General features: G+C 39.8%; 1 protein-coding gene across 4 annotated transcripts; it reads right to left on the minus strand.

Moving 5' to 3' along the window:
• Window positions 1-6: 6 nt before the first annotated feature.
• Window positions 7-24,669, minus strand: sfxn5a (sideroflexin 5a). Of its 4 annotated transcripts, XM_080870025.1 has the most exons (15): window positions 24,523-24,669; window positions 21,580-21,648; window positions 20,465-20,542; window positions 19,702-19,728; window positions 16,911-16,965; window positions 16,379-16,404; window positions 16,122-16,175; window positions 15,594-15,650; window positions 15,408-15,473; window positions 14,026-14,116; window positions 10,318-10,433; window positions 10,005-10,090; window positions 4,353-4,470; window positions 2,371-2,416; window positions 7-387 (listed from the first exon to the last, which is right to left on the minus strand). In XM_080870025.1, coding segments are annotated over exons 1-15 (939 nt in total). In that variant the 5' UTR covers window positions 24,571-24,669; the 3' UTR covers window positions 7-385. The 4 variants fall into 4 exon arrangements, 3 of the variants coding, with proteins under 3 accessions (XP_080726151.1, XP_080726152.1, XP_080726150.1); XM_080870024.1 differs by lacking the exon at window positions 7-387 and having other exon boundaries at window positions 411-2,416; XR_013970197.1 differs by lacking the exons at window positions 7-387; window positions 2,371-2,416 and having other exon boundaries at window positions 10,322-10,433.
• Window positions 24,670-24,683: the final 14 nt, after the last annotated feature.

Consider the following 24,683-nt stretch of genomic DNA (forward strand, 5'->3'; position numbering starts at 1 on the left):
GTGTGTGTGTGTGTGTAACTCAAGTGTTTTCTTTTTAAACTTCAGATACTGCAAGATTACATTTCATTACAGCCATTGCAGTTGCAGATTTGATTTATTACGTCTTACTTTCAAACTCAAGATGCATGCAAGTGATGGGAATGACAACCCGGCAATACTGGAGCACAAATGAAGAATTTTACTGTTCTTTTTGCTGTAAGCTGCAGCAAGCTTAGGTGGGTGGTGCAATCCAACATCCCGTTAAGGTGGTTTCTCTTTGAGATTGATGTGTCAGGAATGTTGCCGGACAGCTGCACAGGTGTCAGGTGTGTTAGCCATCAGTCTGTATTTCCTCTGAATTCCAGCAGAAATAGCACAGAAATCATTCCCATCCAGAGGCTGAAACTCCTGGAAAAAAAGGAGGGAAAGTAGTTGGCATTGTGCAGAAGCCTTTTCACCAACTGCCACAGTAATCACCTGTCAAAGGAAACGGAAGGAGCCTCTGCCTAATGACCCCGAGGCTTTAGAGATGAGCCCTGACGGCTGACCCTGATGACTTGTTTTGTAAGCTAAGAGGCACGGAGACGTACGAGTAAAATGCACTGCAGTAGTGCTCACTTTTTTCTTGTTTTTTTTTAACAGCGGTGCACAATACATCAGACATCTGGAGGTGTAAAGGGGCCATATGTTTTGTTTTGAGTTCCAGGATATCCTATACTCACTGCAGGTGCAAATACATTGTAAGAGACATTGACGGTTTCCAATCATCTAAACAAACACAATCAAATGGGCTTATTTTTAAACAGTACAGTAGCTCACTGACACTAAAAGCTGTCTTGATGGTGAGCGGGTTGCTTAAGCCTAATCACATCTTGATTAGCTATAAGGTCAGCGCAATTAACGCGAGCTGCACCTCTAAGTCGTCTGTTAGGAAAACAATTAAAGGCAAAAATCAAGCTCATCTCCCTAAACGCCCGGTCTCGTGTCGCCTTAGTCAGCAGAGGGGAGAGTTTAGGATGAGAGCAGGAAAACAGCGTGAATAACAAGTGTCTCTCCAGACGTGTAGGTTTAGGAGCTGCTGCTGCTGTTGTTGCTGCAAAGGTGTTAGAAAACTCGACCGAATCACTGTGGGTTTAATCAGGATTTTCTCATTACTTGCTTTCTGGGGGATGATTGCAGCTTTCTGTTTTCTCAGTAAAACGTACAAATTACACTGGCTTTAAAATTCCTCGTTGAGTGATAAATCATGCAGTGCAACGCACACACAGAATTACACGTCTAATTACTGAAAGAATGCTGCTAACTATGCCCTGGTAGCATTTACACGGAGCTCAAAGTATAGCTGAAAAACTGAAATTATAGGGCACAACCCACAGCACCTTTAGAGATGACGCTGAAAAACATTTGCTGGCTGAAAAATAATATTCAACATAGATGTAATTAGAAATAAATAAATGCAATATATCACCGAAATAAAATGTCACAATTGTGTATTTATTTATGCTTTTGCAATATTTGCTTAATTATAATGTTCTGGTTTTCACTCTGAACCAAAACTGCAACTTTTTTATTATTTGCCATTGTGGTTAGAAACTGAGTCACTCTTTCACTGGAGGAATTTAAAGCTGATAGTGGTCACAGGGAACACTTGGCTCATTGAGATCCAAGGAAACTTAAACAAACACAATCAGGCTGTGTATATATTTGTTGTGCAGACACCAGAGAAACGCAATTCACAGCAAAGCTACTTTAAAAATACATAAATCAGTAGTTGCGAACGTGAGTCACAGCACCCCAAGAGAGCAAAAATAATCATTCAGATTCAAAAAGATTGATCTTGGCTGCTTTCTTATTTCCACGTTGATTGAAATACTTCCAGGTTATAGACATACATCGCCTTGGGTCACAGGAAGGTACTGACTCATATTGAAGGGTCAAAAAAAAAAAAAAAAAGGCGGGAAGCATTTGTATCTTCATTTCATTCACAGTTTACACATTTATTTGTCCAGACATTTTAATTTGCCCATCTTTGATCTATGGTTAGCGGTCTGCTCGTTGTGGAAAAAGCCTCAAGGAACCAAGCAAGCTTATGGGTTTTGTTAACCTAATTAATCAACCTAACTGGGCTGTTACCCTCAAAATGCACTTGTTTGGCTTTGTCTCCTCGTGTTGTGATACATATTTTCTTATCACTGTTGCTGCTGATTCTTCGTATCAGCTGTTGTTGTCCAAACGTGTGCTAAAGCCACTGCAGCAGCAGCCAAATTTGACACAATTAATTCCCTGGCAGCGTCGGGGCGGCTCGAGCCACGACGGGCTGCGCGTCCTTTCTTCACATTTCAGTTTTGGTAGCGATCACTCAAAGTCCTTTATTGTATGTCACAATCTTACAGTCGGTTGCCATGGCGATCTCTGGCTCCAGCTGATCTACACTGATCTGTGGGAAACCAAAGCAGGACAGAAAAGGTCAGTAGTGCAAATGGAAATATTTCGCACAAATCGTCAGATATAACAGCTTCGATGCAGTATGTGCGTGCTGTATATGCAACCGTATATCACCGACACGAACCGCTGCATAGAGACTGGAAACTGACTGTAATTCTCAAAGGCTTTAAATGTTCTGTATTTACTGCTAATGTGCAAAAAGAGCCAATTTGCCAGATTAAAGTCTAATTTGAGGTTTGCATCACCTAATATTTGAACCAGAGACAGATGGCTGTTGGAGTTGGAGGCAGAATCCTAATCAGACATCTTGGTAGGTGTGAAATGGGGAAGTGGGACAAATTGAGTAGGCGGGGGGTCCAAGAGAGTGGGGCATTCATGTTGCTTTTTGGGGAGATCTTTTTTTTTTTCCCTTTTTTTTTTTCATCTGCTATCCTTGTGAAAGTGCAAAAAGGACTTGTGAGAAGAAAAAAAAACAGGCCCCTCTGTGGAACTGGAGGCAGCTTTTCACAGGACTGTTGGCGGCACATATGTCTGAAGTTTTTTGCCATATGGCTGTCTGAGCTATTTCAAGTGGTAATTAAATCCTAAACATTTTAAAGCCAGAGCTGGTTGGCTTGTGTCAGCAAGTCATTTGGCAGAGAGGAGACAAAGAGAGAGGGAGATGGAGTGGAAAAACATAATTGTGCCATTGCCGTTTAATGAGTAGAATGATACATACTGAGGCAATAAGGCTAAAGTTAGATCTCAGCCCGCTAGTCTGGATGGCATCAGTGGCGGTGAATAAAGGCAATGGTGGCTCTGGGCAGATCATAACAGAGCAGGTTGAGTCTCAGAGGGCGGCGCCTCATTAGGACAGCGCTGCTGCACAGCTCAATGGGGAATACTGGAGAGGTCAGGAGACGCTGGTCACCGACATCATCATTCAACCTGAGGCTTTACATTTGCAGCTCTGTGTTTGCAATGAACAAAATCTCAGGACTGAGCATGAGCAACCGAGCATTAGGCAGGAGAACAAAAACTGTGCCACCGCAGAGACTCAAACATTCATAATTTAGACACATATGCTCGAACACACATCCAGCATATCTGCAATTTTAGAAGACCCAATATAAAGCCCTGCTTAAGTCTGTTCTGTTTTATTCAATGTTGAAAAATTACAGCGGGGGAAATGATTATTTGATCTCCTGATGAACTTGTAAGTATGCTCACTTCAAAATAAATGAACTGTCTTTTTTATGGTATTTTCATTTTAATGCAGAGAGAGAAAATCAAAGGAAGAAATATAAAATGACCATCAGTGAGTCTCGGTTTGGAGCTCCATGCAAGATCTTGGCTCATAGGATGAGGATGATGATGAGAACGGTGGTGGATCAGCACAAAACTACACCGGAGGAGGTTGTTAATGATCTGAAGGCAGTTGGGACCACGGTCACCAAGAACACCATTGATAACACAGTTCCAAAAATCTTTGGAGGAAGAGAAATGCAGAGTATGACCCAAAGAACATCATCCCCACAGTCAAGGTGGAAACATTATCGAATTATCGATCGAATTTCCCAGAGGAACCCACCCGAGGGATTAATAAAGTTCTATCTCATCTTATCTTATGCTTTGGGGCTATTTTTCTGCGTAGTTTAGAAGACGGCTTCCTCAGTACCGTGATATCTTGCCTGAGAACCTCCTTCTCTCGGCCAGAACACTAAAATTAAATTGGGTCATGGATGGATCTTCCATCAGACCTCAAAACATACCCCCAAGGCAACAAGCAAGTGACTCTGGTTGATAGTTCGTCTCTCTCAATTAAAATAAAACGACCATAAAGATTAGCCTGTTCACTTCACTTCAAACTTACAAATTTAGCAGGGGATCAAATAATTATGTCTCCAACTGCATGCTCCTTAAGAGAAAAAGAATTGGGCATGAAGTACCTGCGACATCTGTGGAAACAAACTGATGGCAAGCGGCAGAGCCAGGCTGAAGGCAGCGAGACACACGAGACTGTGGACAGGCAGGACGAGCCTCTTTTGTCTCTGCAGGAGAGGGAGCCTGACGGGAAACAGAGAAGAAGAAACAAGTCAGTTGTCAGCCATACACCCAGACCATGGGCAAAAGCAACAGGTTCTCACACACAACACAGTGCAACATAGCCTGGGCTGCATATATAGTCAACAAACACACATATGCTATGAGTGTTTAGGGACCAACCAGCTACACATTTTAAAATAAAGGTGAATAAAAGCTGGATCATCTTATTATATTTATAATCTTCTGTTGAAAACTTTAGGTTCTGGCCAGGGTCCCAGCAAAATGTGCTTAAGAAAGGAACATGACAAACACCCAAGACATTGACGGAGTCTCCAACTCTGTTCAGGTGCCAGTCAGCACAAGACCTATGCAGCACTAGGCAGGCTACTTTTCCACACCATTCATCACCGAAGTTAATTCAGTGCAGTTAAGCTAAATAAACCCCGGCAAGAAAGTCATTTGTCAGGACCTGATAAAACTCACGTGGATCAGCAGGTGAGCAGATCAAAACATTTTGATTTCACACACACTATCAGCTGTCCACTCCGTCGTTACACATGTTTAGCTTAAACAAGCCTTTAATCACCATTTATGCAGTTAAAACTGAACCGCATGATCCTTTGCTAACATTTTGCAAAAGGTTTCAAAAGTGTATTCCCATGAGCTAAAGAAAACAAATGCATGTTAATTTTTTTAAGGGCATTTAATAAATCAAACGAATGAAATATGTTTCTCCTCTCTCTCCTCGCTAACCCTCCACTAGGATAATCCCCCTCTACATTGAGCGGGACAGCGAAGCTCAGCAGGAGCTTGAGAAAGAGCCGCTCTGTCTCTCCACCGCTAGCGACGCCTCTCCCCCTAACGAGGAGAGCTACTGCCTAATGAGAGAGCTCATTAACACATATGGCTGCCATGGTTTAATTAGGCTCCGTGCACACACACGCACGCGCATACACACACACACACACACACACACACACACGTGGAAAACTGCATTTTTAACAAAAAAAGTCAACGGGAGAAAAGTTGCAAGGTATGTGAGACGTGACAGGCAGAGGTGGGACCAAGTCATTGTTTTGCAAGTCTCAAGTAAGTCTCAAGTCTTTATCCTCAAGTCTCAAGTCAAGTCTCAAGTAATGTCAGGCAAGTCAGAGTCGAGTCTCAAGTCACTGGTGTAAAAGTCCGAGTCAAGTCACAAGTCTGAAACTTTGAATTTCAAGTCCTTTCGAGTCTTTAAAAAAAAACAACGAAAAAATAATGTTGCAGTTATGCTAAATGTAAATATTAGACCATGTAATTTTTAAATCTGTGTTTTTCTCAACACATGACAAAATAGTGAACTTAGAAAATATACACAAATTGTGAAATTGCACCTCTTTAAAATGCAGCTCAATTAAACCTAGCTCCAAGAATAATTTTCACCGACAGTTCTGAGATAAGCTGCATGTTATTCTTGGATGCGGTTGTAGGACCAGCTTTAAAATCGCATGATAAAAATATCATACACATTAAAAAAAACTGAATCACCAACGTAGCCTGGACAACATTTGCTAGTTAGATGAAGTCAGCTATCTCATCGTAGCATATTTATATGCATATTTATAATCATACGGTTCTTGGAGTGAGTGCATACACTCATGAAGTTTAGTAACTTCCGGTCACTGCAACAAGCCCAGGTACAGTTTACCGACGGATGGGTGCAGGACCTTGAAATGCACCGTGTAGAACGAAAGACCATCGTACATATCATAAGTTTACCAGTCTCACAAATCGTCTTCATAAATACACATTCATTAACCGTTTATTAATAGGACCTTTGAGCTCAACGGTAATTAATTAGTAGTGGAAATAATTTCTGGTAGCATCACAGAAATGTAGCAGTGACAATAATATTGTATGCTGTAATCGTACTGGGCAATTAGTGATACAAAAAACCTGTTTTATCCTGTGAATAAAAGTATATGTTTTTGTCAATGTACCATAATAACAGAAGCGAAACGCAATATTGTGTCAGGACAATTCACTATTTATGCACAATAAATAAAGGAGCATAGCGCGACAATTTCTGTTCAGCGCCAGACTTGCTTGTAACCTATATCACCAATTATGTTAAGAAAAATGAGGTATTAACTACTAAAAAACACTGACCTTCGTGTAAATGCTTGGAGCAGACTAACCTGTGAGCTGGAGTGTTCTGGGACGTTATATTTGATCTTTGAATGGCTGCAATCCAGGCCATCCGTCGCGTCTTTGTTACTTCGGAAACATGGCTCGAACAATTTCTCTTCAACGACGTAATCCGATAACAACCGATCTCTTTACCCGTCGGCTTCCCGTGGCTGTCATGCGACCGGCTATTGCAGTTAATAATACAACAGCTTCTTGACATTTTTGTGTTTCTTTTTATCTCTGTGTAACTGATTTTAATTGAAAGCCTGCGTGCGCTAGTACCGCTTGCCACGAGTTCCCAGAATCCTTTGCGGTTCTACCCGTGAATGACGTCACATTTTCAATCTCTATATAATATGCATGTTAAATTTTATATTTGGGGTAAAATATCAAGTCTTTTCAAGTAAACCGGTTCAAGTCCAATTCAAGTCCCAAGTCATTGGTGTAAAAGTCCAAGTCAAGTCACAAGTCTTAGAACATTTTTTCAAGTCAAGTCTAAAGTCATAAAATTAATGACTCGAGTCTGACTCGAGTCCAAGTCATGTGACTCGAGTCCACACCTCTGGTGACAGGAACTTGGATTCGGGCTCATGTGCAAAATTTAAAACCCCTTTTTGGTCAGGTGAAAAACCTGAAACCAACCAAAATCAGTGATATCATTTAATGTAATACTGCATTCACGGGATCTGACTACAACCTGGCTAGTGGCCATATTTTGGTCAAGGTCTTACCCAGGTTGAACTGTTTACATGGACCTGTGTCTCCCTGTTACCATGATCAAACTGGCTGTTAGACTATCCCCTGCTGACCTGTGGCGAAACACAGCACTAGATGATGATGGAGGAAAAAAATAAAAAGCAGCATCATAATCAAATTTAATATTGTTAGTCGTTCTACTTATAACTAAGTGCATTACTGTGAAATGAAACAGCAAATAAAAGCATCAGAAATTAACACATAATCAACTACAACTGTTTTTCCCCTTTAATGTGGACTAACAGAAACAATTTCTAAATTACTAAATCTAGGATATCATATTTATATTGTTTATTTTTATTATACAAGTGTCCTAGAGTTTGCCCAAAATGTGCCCAAATGTGTTCCCATTTATTAAAAATGAATTCCTGACAGCGAAACGGTTCATTTTTATTCACTCGTTCGCTTCTGCTGAGCCATCATTTGATTTATTTTGACATGTTGGCCAGTTAGAGCAGAAAGAAGCGTGCAAACATGTGTCAAGAGGGGTTGTGTAATACAGACTTTTCACAAATGTTACAAAAAAAGGAAAAAATAATGGTGAGCATGTCTATTTTTAGCAATATATCTTTGGTGTCATATTTCAATATGAAAGAGCCTTAACATGGCCAGTTTTGACCATTGTGTTTATCTAAACAGTCTCGCTACTGCTACTGCAGGAAATATACTATCATTTATATTATTAAATTGTTATAAATAACACCTGACTTAGAATTTAAATGCTGAAGCAGTAAACCTGACTCTGAATCAGGTAACCTGGGTATCTTACAGCAAATGGAAATTCCCATTGCAGATTAATGTAGTCTGGGACTTAAATAAATAAACAGATGAAAGTCCAGAATTCACTGCACCCCCTCACAGCTACTGAAGCACATGAAGGCCAGAACCTGCAGTCACTCCCCGTGTATCTGTTCTCAGCAGTGTAATCCATCACTGAGGGGCCGCCCGGGGACGTGTCTCCATCCCCTTGTTCTCGCTCCATTGAGAGCCAGTGAAGGCGAGCTGATGTGGAGGACGGCTGAGCAGCGCTGCAGCCAACCCTCGGAGATCTACGCTCACCCCACCGCTGCTTTCTCTCTCGCTCACGGTTCAGTCATTCAGCTGCCAGGAATCCCAAACACACCTGGGCAGTCGGCCCCACCGACTGAGCCCGCCCACTCTGAGAGGTCTAGACAAGTGCTGTCAAGGATCTGCAGAGACCGCTGCATTCCTCGCTGTACCACAGGCACAGTCGCGCCATCGATCAACGGGCATCTGCATAAACACCCTTTGTCATTAAAGCACCGTTACCGTCATCGCACACAACGCTGAACCAGTAGAGCTGATGTGCAGTATCGAATCAGTATTAAACAACAGCCGAGTAGATAACGAGAGAATCACAAATATTCTTTTCTTGAACAAAAATTGGACGGCTTTATAATTAATTTGTGGTAATTTAATTAGAAGACAGCTGGATCCTTGAATTATTCTAACTCATGAAACTTTCACCTCCTTCATTACCGCCATAACAGCATAATCAGCCTCTTTAAAAAATAGTTTATGGAGTTTGATAAAGACAGTGATTCTCTCCATTAAGACTTAATTAAATTAGTTATTTTCCTGCTGCAAACACTGGCTGTTTGGTCTTCTTTTCCTAAAAAAACTATTCATATCAAAATGAAATCATATTAAGGAATGCATTTAAAGTGCAGAGCACAACCTCACTACTCGTACAGACAACAGAGGTCAACATCAGCAGTTCCAACAGACACAATCTACAATTAATAGCATAAAAAGCCAGAGGAGTCAACTTTCCAGTGAAAGGAAGAGATCAGTCTCCATTGAAAGTCAAGATTATATTTTCATTTGAAAGACATTGCAGGGAATTCTTTATTTGATCAGGAACAGTGTGGTTCTTCTACTGTTATCCTGTTTTTGTGGATATAAAAGCGATGGATCTCAACAGCACACTTTAAGACAGACGATAAGGAATCAGAAAATCCAAACATCTAAACGGCATCAACATCTTTCTGCCTTCAGTCGTCCGATACATTCACAGGATAGCTTTATTAGGTGCACCAATCGGTGCTAGTATCGGGTTGGTTCCCGTTTTGCCTTCAGAATGGTCTTAATTCTTCATGGCAGAGATTCAACAAGACGCTGGAAACATTCCAGACATATTGACATGACAGCATCACACAGGTGCTGCAGATTAGGCAGCTGCATGTCCGAAATGCAAATATCCCATTCATATTCAAGAAGCCAGTCTGAGATGATTTGAGCTTTGGGTTATCCTCCTGGATCCTGGGAATGGGAAGGTCATCAGCAATACTGCTGTGTAGGCTGTGGCTTTTAAACAAGTCTGCCAAGAAAACACCCCAAATACCATTACACCACCACCAGCCTGAAACATTTATATAAGGCAGGTGGGATCCTACCATCCGAAAGCTGTAGCAGGAATTGTTTGGCACTGAAATGGCAGCAGATCAGCTGTTTCTGAAATACTCGGAGTGGCCTCTGCATCATCAAGAATCACTTCTCTTAACAATTCTGATGCTGGATTTGAACTTCTGCAGGGTGTCTTGTGTTAAACAGCAGCTGAACAGGTGGAAACACACAATGGCTAAACTAAGTTGAGAAGTGTTTCTTACTTTTCCAGTGCAGACATGATCAGGGGAGGAAGCACCAGGATTGGCATGGGCATGACTACTCTGGTCAGGGCCGTCTCCAAGAGAGCCTGCATAAAAAAACATAAACCAGGAATATTAAAAAATACAAATAAATTTGCTTTGAATCTGGGAAACAATGCAATCATTTAAGTGTTTAAATGCACGAATACTGACGTGTGAAAGCAAAACACTTAAACTTTAAATTGTTTGCTATTTAAAAGCATTGTAGTGCATATGTTGCTAAACAGCAATACCAATAACATGATCCATTTAATTTTCAGAGCTGAGGACATACATGCCTGGCAGCTACTCTTGATGTTCCCACCACGTTGCCGTTGTTGTCGAGCACGCTGATGCCCTCTGACAGCTCAGAGTGTCTCATGAGCACCACGTTGCAGACATTTGCACTCGCTGTGAAGACAGAAGAAAGTTTTTTAAGATCAAAGGGAAACGTGCCACTGCCACTAGGAATGTAACATACAGTCATATTTGGAATGAGGAAATCGTGATGTTATGGACAGAGATAGAAAAGGTTTTTTTTTTAAAAGCACCGTTTTGACAGCCTTAAAAGTAATCAGTCTACTAACTGATAAACAGGTTTTCTATGAAGACGCCCACTGGAAAAGGGAGGTTTGATTTCCTTTTATAAGTCCTATAAGGATGAAGGACTAAACTTTGTTTGTTCTGAACTGCATGGATGGATTCAGAAGTTGCACATATTCTTTTTCAAGATGTAAACTCCACATCAGTGTCCTGTGATTATTAAATATTTGCTCAAAAATAATGAAGCATCTTGGCTCTAAGGATGGTAATATCAGTCAATGGGTCACATGGCTGGGTCCACCACTTTGATGAAATTCAGAGTGACTAACCTGTGGCGCTGACTTTTCCTCTTGGATTTCTACGAGCGTGACCTTTTGTTTTCTTGTGAAATATATTTAAAAATCTGGACTGACATTAAATTTACTACAGACCCTGATGCGCTACAATAACTTTGATGAGCCTTTAACTTTTTATCATGAAGTGAAAAATCATCATTTGTCCAAAATGTTGTAATGTAAGAATCAGCATAAAACTAACTATAGAACTGGCAGCAAGGCAGTAAAACTGCAAGGACACTCAGCTGCCAACAAGAAATAATAATACTTTAACACACAGATTGATTAAAAAAAGAAACTTGTAATACCCGTACATAATGTTTCTTTAAAATTATATCATATAAGGCTCGAGTCATCACTTATTTGTTTCCTTTTTGCTAGAAAAATAGGAAATAACTGCAGTGTGTACATGCAAACATGTGCAAATATACACAGAAATACAGTATATTAGGCAAAAACAGAGTTTGTACAATTCTAATGACATTTAAAAGTCAGTATTTGGTGTGACCTCATTTATTCTCCAACACAGGCTGAACTCTCTTAGGCACTCTCCCCACTGACTGTAGCCCCAAAGCTTGGCAGAGCCTCCGCCGTGCTTCACAGATGGCTACAGACACTCACTGTTGTACTTTTCTCTCAATCTCCTCCGTCCACACTGACAATGACTTGAATCAGACTTAAAAATTGCTTTCATCACTCCATAAAGCCTGCTGACACCAACTTTCAGTCCAGTTCTTGTTCAGTTTGTCATACTTCAGCCTGTTCTCCTTGTTTACTTTCCATAAGAACAATGACAGCCACCCTTCTTTCACTGACACATGGATCAGCTGACGCGTTGGCTGTATCACTCAGGTCCCGTGTGAACCCTTTGCTGGATTTTTTCCTATTTCTTAAGGATATAATTTTCAGATACTGTTAATCAGCTGTAGACATTTTTTAGGCCTGTCACAGTTTCCTCAAATTTTTTGAAGTCACACTGCACGCCACGCTGCAATAGGCCAAGCTGTTGACTCTCTGGTAATCACCTATTACTCAAGATAATTCATTTTAAAAGATATAAAGAAATGAAGCATGGCTCAAGACTTGCACAAGACTATTCTTTCAAATGAAATAACCTATTAACTACATTAACTCAAGGATTGGCACTAGACCTATAATACAGATAAATAATTTCTGTTTGCATATTTACATTAAATATCTACAACTGCATGTTATTTGCACATTTTTGGTTAAACAATAATGTTAGATGAGCAGCCTATCATTGATCTACAGTCCATTTTAACACATCAGGATATGCAATTAGGTCAGAAAACACCACAGCTTAAGAAATCGCTTTTGCCCTTGTTCCCTCCTGTAAGGAAAATCATCTCTTGTAAAAGAAGCTAACAGGCTGAACTGACATTGTTATGAAAACTCCAAACTGCCAATTACCACCGCTGAGTGTCCCTGTGGAAGACACTGAACTCCTGTTTACTCTTCTCACTCCTCAAATGAAGAACATTATTGCCATGTCATCGTGTCAGCGTTCAGAAAACTGAAGCCGTGCCTCTGCGAGACTCGGACACACACAACAGTCAGATCACAGAGAGGCTGGCAGGTTGACAAACAGCGGCGTTGCTTCCCTCTGATTATTCACGAAAACTAAAATGAACACAAATGTATGTTAATATAGATTAACCTTTCTTCTTGACTCTAATAGGAATAAGACAAACTCATTTTAGAGAGTTTAGTGGTGCTGCCCCGAGCCTTTTTAATTTAAGACAACAGCGTTCAGAGTTATCTCTACTAAAGGCCGCAGGGCTGCCAGGTCGCTTTGTGAGGGGAATTCAATTGACTGAGCAAATAACTCTTTTTACCTATAAGGGATTTTTTTACCCAGACCAGTTAATAATAAAAAGGGACAGACAGGGTTGTGGCGAGGAACAAACAGGAACAAACACTACAGTTAAATAGAAACTCTTAAACACATAAATAAAAGCATCAAAGTAATTACTAAATTAAATTGATAAAATGCAAAATCTGCACAGCTTAATGTTGAAATATCTGCCTGTCATTTGTAATTATTTAAAATAATTACATTTGTGTACATTTTAATCATCATCTCATAACTGGTGGTACACTCACAGAAATACATCCAAGAATTTTTTGTACATAATTACTTTCTAAATATCACAAATAATGACAAATAAGACAACAAATAATTAACCCCCTAAATTTCTGCCAGCGTGGCTTTCCCTCCAGTTAAGGTCTTCATAATCTAATTGAATGACAGGCCGCCGCTTGATTAGGTTATTACAAATAAATCTAGCCTTAAGTAAGCAAACAAAATCAAATGGGCGAAAATTCAAACGGCCCTTTGCTTTCGTTCGCTTCAATTAGCCATTTTAATTACCTCTTATATTGGCCTAGCAAAACAACAACAGGAACAACAATGAACAAACAGAAATCAGGTAAATGAGGCCTTGACATAGACGGCACTTTAAGGGTAATTATCCAATTTGTTTGCGGCAGCAGAGTTCTAACAAGCAGCCAATTACCAGGCAAAGGCTGCGCTGTAGAAACCTGTTGATTTAATTAGAAGAACCGCCATGGTAAGGAAAGGGGGGGGGGGCAAGCAAACAATTTAATTATGAGCCAGCAGCCCGGGGCATTCTGGGACACGGGTCTATACCCCTGGGTGTGATTGTGTTTGCGGGAGAGTGGCATGAAAATCAGCTTTGTGGCTGCACACACAAAGCCGGCTGTCAACGCGACGGTAAGCCTGCAGAGAGGAGAGCGGGCGGAGGGGAGCGGCGTGAGACAAAAATCGCTCTATTTAGCTTTCATACAGGGAATTATTGTGATCAGAAAACAGCTTAAATAAAAAGGTATAATATATCAAGAGCAAGGAAAAGAAAACAATCAGCTTGTGTGTGCGTTTTTTTAAATATACCTTTTAATAGCAATTATTGCAGAGCTGTTAGCCAAAGGCGTTTCATTCGTTTCTATAAAACCCCCAATTGTTTTATTACTATTACTAAAAAATATCTAAGCTATGACATTTACTTTAAATGTCCATCCAGGGCTTAACCCTTCTCTGTCCCACGAGAAGCTCACCTGACTTTTTACATTTTTATTTAACTTACCCACTGCTGGGAAGGGGATGAACCTCTGCACCAAAAGCCTGGTGGTTGGGCTGAAGCGGCTCGCTCTCTGGATTAAAACGTTTAACCCAACCTGAAGATAAACCAGACACAGATGATATGATCAGACACTGTGTGTGTGAAAAGCCAGCACAGAAAATTTGGAATTCAGAGCTCTTTCTTTCAAAGGGGATGAGCAGAGCACGAGAACAGCCACCACCAGGCTTAAACATACAAGCATCAGAAAAAGGATCACTGGGAGAAAGTGGACTAAAATTATGGGCAATGTGTTTAAACATTTGATGAACGTAACTTTGCAGTGTTTTAACATTTCAGATTGGTGCATTCAAAAGGCTATATTCGCTCAAATAACACACCACCACGCCACTTCATCCTCCAGCTCCCTCTAGCCCTGCGGGGGGTCGTCACCAGAGCGGACGTTTAATTGGAGCGTGCCTGCCCCCCTCCAGGGATGTCGTACCAAACTCCAGACACCCCGCAATTTCTTTCTGTGCTTGCTGCCATTGTCAAGCCTGAGGGCATCAGCCGGATGAACACCCAGCAGGACCAGTAATTGGCTTGGTTGGAGCTCCTTGTCCACACTAAGGGTTGTGTCAGGCAGGTGTGTGAACGGGTATTACGCCCCTATGACATTTTATTCTGTGGTGACATAGAGGTAAGAAGAGACGTTTAAGTGATTGGGATATTATGAAGTCTGCTTTTTTTATAGTTATGTTGATATCCACCTTATTTGAAATTTTGCCATTTTGGATATTTGGTGTTTAACTGAAGAAGTAATGCGGTGAAAGACCACATGCTGAAACTGCACAGAAGCCCAGATTACCAATATTTTCTTCTGTTATCAAGGTGGTTACAGGAACCCTTCGTTTAGTGTATGTAACAGACAAATTAATAAATAATCTGCAAAAAAAAAGAAGGCTTATTGAACATTTTTTTCCCCATCTGTGGGTAATGAAGGGATTACAAAGACCTGCTTCTATACATTGTTCCTAGTTTCAGTGAATTATCAGTTAACCTGATGGATCCTTAGATGTCGAATGAGACTAATACTACTATTTGGTGATTTTCAAAGTCCTTTATAATGGCCGATATAATCAGAGATTTTTTTCAGACACAGCACATACACAGATCCCGCAAATAGTTGTTAATGAGTCTTTAGTCCACAACAAATCATGGATTTCTCATTTACATTACTTGGATCAGCTGGTTGTTGGGTTTGTGGTGTTCCAAACATTTGTTGCCAGCAGGGAAGTTGCACTGTTTTGGTAGAAAAACTATGCAACATCAACACTCACGCCAAGGTTGAAGGCTTTACTTTTTTGGTTTTTCCTTTATCAGTCAACACAAGATTTGCTGGGACTTACAGCAATGGACACTGCACTGGTAACCGCCCCAAGGTATCCCAGCAGGAACTTGGAAGCTGGAGCTGGCTAAAGTGGCAGAAAACAAGAGGAGACAACATTATAAAAGCACTTTAGCTGAGCAACAGAAAAAGGCATTTGTAATGTGTGTAGTAATGGGCCAGCTGGGATGCCATGCAGGTACAGTACCTTGGAGGCATTGCGGTTGCTGTAGTTAACACAGGCATTGTGACTTTGGTTCAACCACTGCCGTACAAAGGAGAGGAAAGTGAAAAGTATAGTAAGATGTAATAAACTGCGATAATAACAAGTTTCATTTAAGGTGATTCTCCTGTGCATTTAAAATCAGCTAAAAGAAGCATCTTAACCTACAGGCTCAGCCACTGGCTCTATCAAGCATACGAGCAGAATCAGTGACAGAAGAGACTCCGTTATTTAAACAGTGGCAGCCTCTGTCTCACACCACCCGGATTTCTTATAATTAATTCTTAATTTATTCTATTCATTATTGTTTCTGCTTTTTTAAAGCATTTTCCATTAATCCCGCAGCTTTACAACTGATCATTCTTAGTTTTATCAAAACAAAATCACATCATAGTCAACACTTGCTCATTCGTTGTTTTTCTTGAGGCACTACCTACAGCATATGTGCCATGTTTACAAAGTGAAGTAATTTAGAAAACCAAACTACGCCAGAGATGAATTTCGAAGAAATACCTGCCAGAAGACGGTAGATGCAAGTGTTTGATTAGGGAGAAGGAGGCCAACAACCTGCAAAGACAGAAAGAAAGAAAGAAAGAAAGAAAGAAAGAAAGAAAGAAAGAAAGAAAGAAAGAAAGAAAGAAAGAAAGAAAGAAAGAAAGAAAGAAAGAAAGATTTCATAAAGGAAAATCAATAAATTATCATTATTTGTAGCATTGGTATTGTATGAGTGTGTGCTTTGGAAAAACAGAGTTTATGAAAACCACTCTTACCACTGGTGTGCCAAACGGGATAAAACCTGGTAAAAGATGATCAGTATTACCACTCTTACAATTTCGCCTCTACCCTTTTTCTCAGATTTACTATAAATCTATTCTTTTGTGCAGAAATGTCCAAGCCCTTCAAAAAACACTGTTCTCTTCTTTCTAACTTTGGATCACGAGGCCAGTTCCTATTGGTCTGACATTCATGTGGTATGTTGGTAATTACATGTTAATTGCTTCTGTCCTTTCCTTCTTTTCTTTGTTCTCACTTCCACTACGGTCATCCTACAAAAAGGGTGCTTTCAAACTGAACCAAAGTGCTAGCATTTGCTTCTTCACAAACCCCAAGTAGATCTCTGTCAGCACAGCAGAGAGGTTTTAATCAGCGCCCAGCTGAGCGTGACCTTTTCCAGGCCTGAGACAACCTGAAGAGCCCTGTTGAGCCATGACAGTCTCTAAGGTGAAGACGCCTCCGTATTGGACCACTTAAAAGCCCCGAGATTCCCCTCCACTCCAAAGTTTCCACTCTTAGATACGCTACCTGACATCCGAAAAGGCATGAGGATCTTCTCCCCTGTGTCGGGGTGGATGATGGCCTGTAATAAGTGCATAATGATAACAATCAGACAGTAATGAGCACCGAATGATTTGGGTTAAGTCAGTTCATATGACTTATAAAGAGAGCACTGCTGTGAAAATAACTAAAAGAAAGTTACTGCTCAGGGTATTTAATATTAACTTGAATATATAAAAACCACTGAGAAAATGGTTTCAAATCAATAGATTAACCAGTTATTGCTAATCGACTTATTTATTTACATCACTCATTTAATCATATTTCAGGAACAATGCATTGCACTTGGGGAGCTTTTGAAAAATAACCTTACTCCTTTGACAAATATAACAGTTTGACATGTTTGCAGTAATTTAACAAAATTCAACAAAAGTTGTTATCTTCACAAGTAAAAGAAAAATAGTGACTGAGTTGTCGGATACAGTATAACGCTTTAAAGCAAGCCAAAAGTATTCACCACAGAAAAAGCTCCCTTTAAGAAGCTAAAGATGCTAATGCTAATGTAAAATACTTGGAATAACAATATGCTGATGCATAAAAGTACGAAACACCAGTGTCATTACCAATTGTGGGGTGCCGTAGAAACCCAACCCTAACACTTAACGCAATATTTACAACAAATCTAATTTCTGTTATGGTTTGGGTAGCGAGAGCTATCGTTTTTAGCATGTTAGCATGCTATCATCTTCTAATTTATATTAAAACACAAAGTAAAGTTGAACCAGGCAGTTTTCATGGACAGTTAAGGGATGTCTAGTGAATGAAATTTATCCTGCAGACTGCCTGCACACACTGTCAGCTGAATGTACGAACTGGTTGCAACCACATCGAATGGCTTAATTAACTCCCCCGAAACAGGGAGCAAATTTTAACAGCAGTCTTTTCAGCTAGACTAAGGTACGAGGCATTTTCAAGGTTTACCTTCTCATCTACCACACAAGAAAGCATTTGATCAGTTTCAGATTCGTTCTACAACATTACAACAACTTAACCAGACGGTCAAAGTGATAAAGAACCACAGGAAGGACCGGCAACATTAGGTAAGGCCACCATAGAGCCACGATTCCAGTGTCACTGAGTGAATCTTGGATGACATAAAGAGACAGAAGCAGCCAAAAGGAATTATGGCAGGTATTTCTAGACAAATAGGAGGCTAACTTTAGAAAGCCCATTTACTTTTAAATGATTTTAGAAGGATTGTGGGGTGTTTTTTGTCAATTCTACACAAATATTCAAGCAATTACACCAGACATTATCCCGTCAGTTTGCTATTCCCACTGTTACAAAGTAGATAAGACAGATGATGTGTCTTTCCCCCACTGCCTTAACACTGATCAAATCTGCAGATTGGAAAAGAACGAAAGCGATTACACTGCTTCCTCAGGCTCATGGAGCCAAGCTTCGACTTGTGAAAGACCACATACGTACATGTGATAGATATACCACTATCATGGCTGAATATAGATTTTCCTCTTAGTCTTGAATGAACTTGGGATGCAGTAAGAAAAATCTGGAGACTAGTTTAAACTATAATGATCTAACAAACTACACAAAGAGTTCTAGGTCTTTAACACTCAGAAAGAGTATAAACCTTAGAAGCACATAAATAAGGCAAGCACCATGCTGAAGGATAGGTCGGTTTTGGGGAGTTTTGGCAGTTGACAACCCTGAAACCCTGCAAGAGCACCAACTGTTTCATGTTCTCATACAAAAACAAACCTGGACGTAAGCCAGCCTTCAGTGTTCATATGGAGCCCAGTTTGAGCTGGATTTGGTTTCATTCCTGCAGAGTGTGAAATTGTTTATGTAGACTGAACTGCATATCCTACACATGAAATGGAAGCAATAGCAACCATAATGATAAAAGAAGAGTTACTTACTTAAGATTTGTCTGAACAACCCTTTATACACACATTAAACCTGACCCAAAGACAAGTTTATGTCGACAAGATACATACTTTAACGTAAAGTCCACTGCATCCCATCCGTGGTTTAGAAAATTAGTTCTAAAGATGAGAGAATACTTATGGTTCATCTGTATTTAGAGTGTTTGATTAGATCCTTAAATACACATTTTAGTGTCGAGTTCAATATGAGCAAAAACTGAGATGTAACAGCTTTTAATTTTTAATTTTCCAATGAAAATGCACATTTTATAAATGAATAAGGTGGACGTGGGAAGTCATAAGATTTAAACAGCATCTAAATTAAAGAAATGCCAAACAAAGTACAAAACTAATTTCACAGTGCTGACATTGCACTTAAAAATACATTCATTAAATAATTCATCAATTCATTACATTAATTAAGTTTTATTTAGGTGAGGCATAAATATCAAACATATAAATCTCTGGCAGTGTTGGACGTTGGCAGTTTGTAAATAGATATTAAAACTTTAAATAATTTTCTCCCACTTTAACCGGCTGCACCTGTAGTTCAACGACTGTCAGCCATCTTGCAGAGCTGGCACTTCCAGCTAATTAACACTGGAGGTAAAACCGCTCGCCTGCTTCAGTGTCTAATTTTAATGTAGTTACTTCAACATGGAAGCCTTTTTTAATGTTGTTTTTGTACACTCTTTGGTATATTTGCGGTATAAGCACGTAACACCAGTCAAACCTTACCCGCTTCGAATGACGTTACTTTTTTTTGGAGTGTTTCACTTAGATTGGACCCAATAATGACATTATATAGAGATGGATCGTATTTCATCTGCTTCTCTTAATAGACAAAGTAAGCAAAAACAGAGAAATCTTACCTGCTTTATTTTCTGGGCTTGCCAAAGCTGTAAAGTAAAATAAATAAGAAAAAGTAGAAAGTCTTTCAATGCTTCTGTGTTTAAGGGGGATAGTTTGTCTGTCTACAATATAGTTTACAAATTTAATATGTAAAAGAAAATTAAATAAAAAATTACATTAAAAAATGATGAAATTTCAATTATTATATTTTGCAATTATTAACAGGACTGTACGGTTAATAATATTGTTGAAATTAAATTAATTAAAAAGACTAAATTTGGTTTATTTTTACAATTAAAATTGTTTGTAGTACATCAGCTATTGCAAAAGCAGTAGACTTGAAAAGAACAGATATTTCAAATTTAAATATTTCATCTGAACGTTTAAACAATTAAAAATATTGACTGTAAATACCTCCTTAGATAAAATAGAAGGTTAAGTATATTCACAGAGTCTGCTTCACAGAGAAATTACTGTACAACTAATAACGAATAAGTTGCTTCAACGGTGTAAATAAAAACTAATTATTAAAATGTTGCAACAATATAAACTTCGTTCATACCATAAATATTTCCCTGGCACAAACATTAAAGCAGCTATTTTTGATTTAGCACTCAAAGGCCGGTTAGTGCCTGCAGTGCACAGATAATCCACTCAAGGGCAGGAGACACATGTCAGACTGCATAGAAGAGGCTTTTCAGAAAGGTTTGCAGCGTTTCAGATGCTGAATTCTCACAAACTGATGTTGATGTGAGTTTTCAACTCAAGCTGACGCATATTTACCTGAGCATTCGTCACTCCCAGAGGCAGAGTTCCTTGCTTGAAATGGTCAAGCAGCTCGACGCACTCCCGCAGCCGTTTCTGATGTGACGGAACATGAGAGTCAATAAAATGTGAAACCAAGTCTGGCCACTCTCGCCTCTATGTCAGCTTAGATGTGTATTTGCCCTCCTGCTATAGGCCTCAATGTGTGATAATTATGTTTTACTAAAACCTCCGTGATGATTTTCATGTGACAAATGAGTTCCCTAAAAGGTAATGAGGAGCTTACTGTGGTGTGATCATTGTCTAATATGGAGGAAAATACAAGGTCATGAGGACCAATTTGTTCTAATGAGCTCGCCATCTGTGTGTGTATGTGTGTTCACGTTTCTGTAATTGTGCGTGTCAGTGTTAGCCGTGCACTTTTTTCTTTTTTTTTTACTGTATGCACAGGAGGTCATGTGTGCGTGCGACCGAAGGCAAATCAGGGCTGTCCCTGTTCCACTGTCTGAATTAGGGGCAAGTTGAGGCGATGCCTGGCCCAGCAAGGTGTCATGTGTATCAGTGTGGGTGTGGGTGAGTGTCTAAGCATATGCACTTTCCACCCCTCCCAGCAGCCCCATATGTCCACACCTCATCACATCCTGGGAGGTACTGCAGCTATTAGTGTCACCAAAGAACCCACTAACAGCTTCATTACCCAGAGCACTAGAGCTGTGATGGCTCCATGAGCAAAATTACCACAACACAACCAAGAACTGTGGAAATGTTGCAATGAGCAGAGCAGCCTAACATTTACAGAGAATATCCTGTAACCTAAAGGTGGCACATTTGCTGGCAGTAGCTGAGAATCCTTCATTTTAATTATACCTTTGAGGTTTTCTTCCTTTAATTCAACACCTCCTTCAGTAAATTTTGGCTAATGTTGAATCCCACAAGATTATTGTGCTGCCGTTTTAGCCCAGCTAGGAAACCACTGCGGTTATATAAAACCTGACTTCTCTAAAGATCACCATCACAGATCATCTGATGGAGTTTAATGTCATTTGTATGCAGATATTGTGATACTGTGGCTAACTTGGTAAATAAGCAACCCACGCATGTGATCCATGTAACAAATCCAAAGGTTTGTTTACCTCTGTCACAAAGAGCGTGCTGGGGTCAATCACGTCCAAGAAGTGCCTGAACCGGCCAAAAAACGTGTTCTGAGAGACAAACGAAATGCACATTCATTCATTCATATACAAAGCAATTGTTAGCAATATTGTTTTTTTTATTTAAAGACCAAACATTAAACTGCAGATGCAACTTTAAATATATAATCAGTGGAAAAATCCTGATCTGGAATGTATAAGTTCAGAAAGTCCAACTTTCCACCCAGTCTGCATATAAATTGTTGATCAATTATATGCAGCCAAATCATGATTATGAATCGAGAGCCATGGAGATTCCAGCTGTCGGCCAGTAAACAGCAATATTACCGCTCGCCAGCTGTTTAAACACGCCAGGTGGAGCCTCCTCATTAATGCCAGAGACAAACTGTTTCCTATCTGCATCTTTTGCACACCCAAAACTACTCACACCGTTTTGCAATTCATTCTAATAACGACTGTGCCAGAAATACCTTTCGAGAATTTATTCATAACCGAGCATAAGGAATAATTTAGGGGAATCAGCAACGTGCCACGCAGCCTCGAAAGCCTCCTGTCCCTCCCTAACTGGAGTTTAATTACACTAACTGCTAATTTGGATGAAAATCTGGTATCTGACTCACTGCTGTGCCTCGTGACTTCCTGAACATATGGATGGTTTGTACAAACATGGCACAGGGGAAAAGTTGTTAAATCTGGTACATTCAATTACCCACCAGTGCCACTCCAGTTTGACCAGTTTGAGTCGATACTCGAGTGGAACAGACTTGTCTCAGCTTTACTGGAAGGGTAACAGGGGCTTAATCTTATCATTATGTTGTATCAGATCCTGATTTATGAAGACGCAGCCTTTTGAGTTGGTTTCCACATTTCAGCTTCGTCTGAAATTCCACTTTCAATGGAGTAAACTTAACAGTTTTAATAAAAGAAAATTCAAAAAAATATCTCCATGTAATAATTTCACAGGATCAAAATAGGGAATGCTGGAAATTCAATTTTTCCACAGTTCATGCCATACCGTTATACCGGAGTACAGATGGAGACCTCCCCAACTTAGACCAATAGAGTTGGAGTTAAATGCAAATCACCTCAGTGATGGTTAAAAAACTATGAAAGCACAGAAATTAGAGCTACCAAAACAAATAACCATCCTCTGGAACAAGAGATTAAGCTTTGGTCTTTTTCAGGACATTGTCGTAAACCCTACAGAAAATTCCCAGCAAACCAGTACTTTCTAAAATACTCAGACCAGCTCACCTGGCACTCAAATCACCGTTCGTCCTCATTCAGAAAATTAGTTTATGAGCAGAGAACATGCCTACATGGCAAAATGCATGTGGGCTAATCACATATTTGTGTTGACCAGCAGTTGGACAGGTGTACCTAATAAAGAGGTTGGTGAGTGTATACATCTTATGTCTTATGTTCTTCTTTTTCATTTTTACTGACTCAATATATTTGTGTACAAAAATACCACAAATTGATGTAAATGTATATTTATAGCAGACTAAAAAGTGTATTACACAATAAATCTTCATTTTCTGTTAAAACTTAACTGATTCACCTGGGCGATGGTTTTTGTTACATGTGGCTTGTGGTGCTGAACCGCTATACCCCATATAGAGAGCCGTTTATGACATTTGTCTCATTTATCTAAATGAGGCATATAAGAAGTCAGACACCAAAAGAAGGTCGTACAGTTCAAACTGATAAAGTAATAAACATTTCTCTGAAAGAGCCTCGAAGGTGCAGGCTTGTGTGTATTCGCTTTTGAGGGCACTAGGGTTGAAATATAAAAGGCTAACATAAGATGGAATAAAAGCATATCTCATGGGATACCTGTATGATAACAGCTGACCTGCATATTTTCTGTTAGCACATACAGTGAGGGTCAAAAAGCATTTGAACAACAACACAGTATTTTGCAGTTTTAGCTCTGTGTGCCTCCACAGTGGATTTAAAATCAAGCAATCAAGGAACTATTTAACAATTACAGATATTTTTCAGGAGCTAAAAGCTTGTTGGATCAACATAATTTGAAATAAAATGACTGTTTTTAATACTTGGATGAAAATCCTTTGCAGTCAGTGACTTTCTGAAGTCTAGAATCATTGAAAAATATTCAGTGTCTCTGACTCGCTGCTTTCGATGATTTTCTGCACTGTAAATCGCTTTCTGATCAGTTTTACAGCATTTGTGCCGAATCGGAGCACAGAGTATATCCCTGTATACTTCACATTTCATCCTGCTACTTTTATCAGCAGTCATGTCATCAGTAAACACTAGTGACCCGGTTCCTCTGGCAAGCATACATGACCGTGCCATAACATTGCCTCCACCCTGATTGACAGATAATGAGGCATGTTTATCTCCTTCTCCATACTTTCCCTCCCTGCACACTGTAGTACAAATTCATCTTGGTTTCACCTGTACAATGATTGACACCAACCACTGAACAGTTATTTTTAAACCCCTTGAATAGAAGCTGGAAGCCTTGACCTTAATCACATCTTGATTTTAAGTCAAGAGGTGGTGTGCAGAGGCTAAACTACAAAAAGCTGCGTCGCTGTCCAAACATTTATGGACCAGCTGCATATTACAGATTTTTACAAGTTTACCTTTGCTCTTGTGATGCGTTCAATGCCCAACTTCACCTAAAGCCTTTCGGATACAGCTTTAAAAGTCACAAGGCTTCACCTAAAGTTATGGTATGACTTTCATTTCAAAAGCGCAATAAGATATGATATGGTATAATGCTCCTGATATGGGTTTAAGAATCCGCCTGCGGGACAGCGCATCTAACCACACACACGCATAAACACGCTGACACGGTGAGTGGGTGTGGTCTGTTTGCCACGCAAATTATGTCCAAAAAATATATTTTGTTACAAGTGTATCTGTTTATGATCAGATAAAAACTGCAAGTACCTGGTCGAAACGAGACTTGCCATACTGGAAGGGCGGATATTCAGACATGCCGCTTCAAATCACCGCCAGCCCTCTTCTTCTCTGAGATTATTAAATGTTTATTTCTTTCTCACCCTCCAACTAACTTTTACAGCTGTGGGACTGCCGTCAAACAGTCAGCT

The sequence above is a fragment of the Rhamphochromis sp. 'chilingali' genome, assembly GCF_963969265.1.
Source record: "Rhamphochromis sp. 'chilingali' genome assembly, chromosome: 21".
Taxonomy (NCBI): domain Eukaryota; kingdom Metazoa; phylum Chordata; class Actinopteri; order Cichliformes; family Cichlidae; genus Rhamphochromis; species Rhamphochromis sp. 'chilingali'.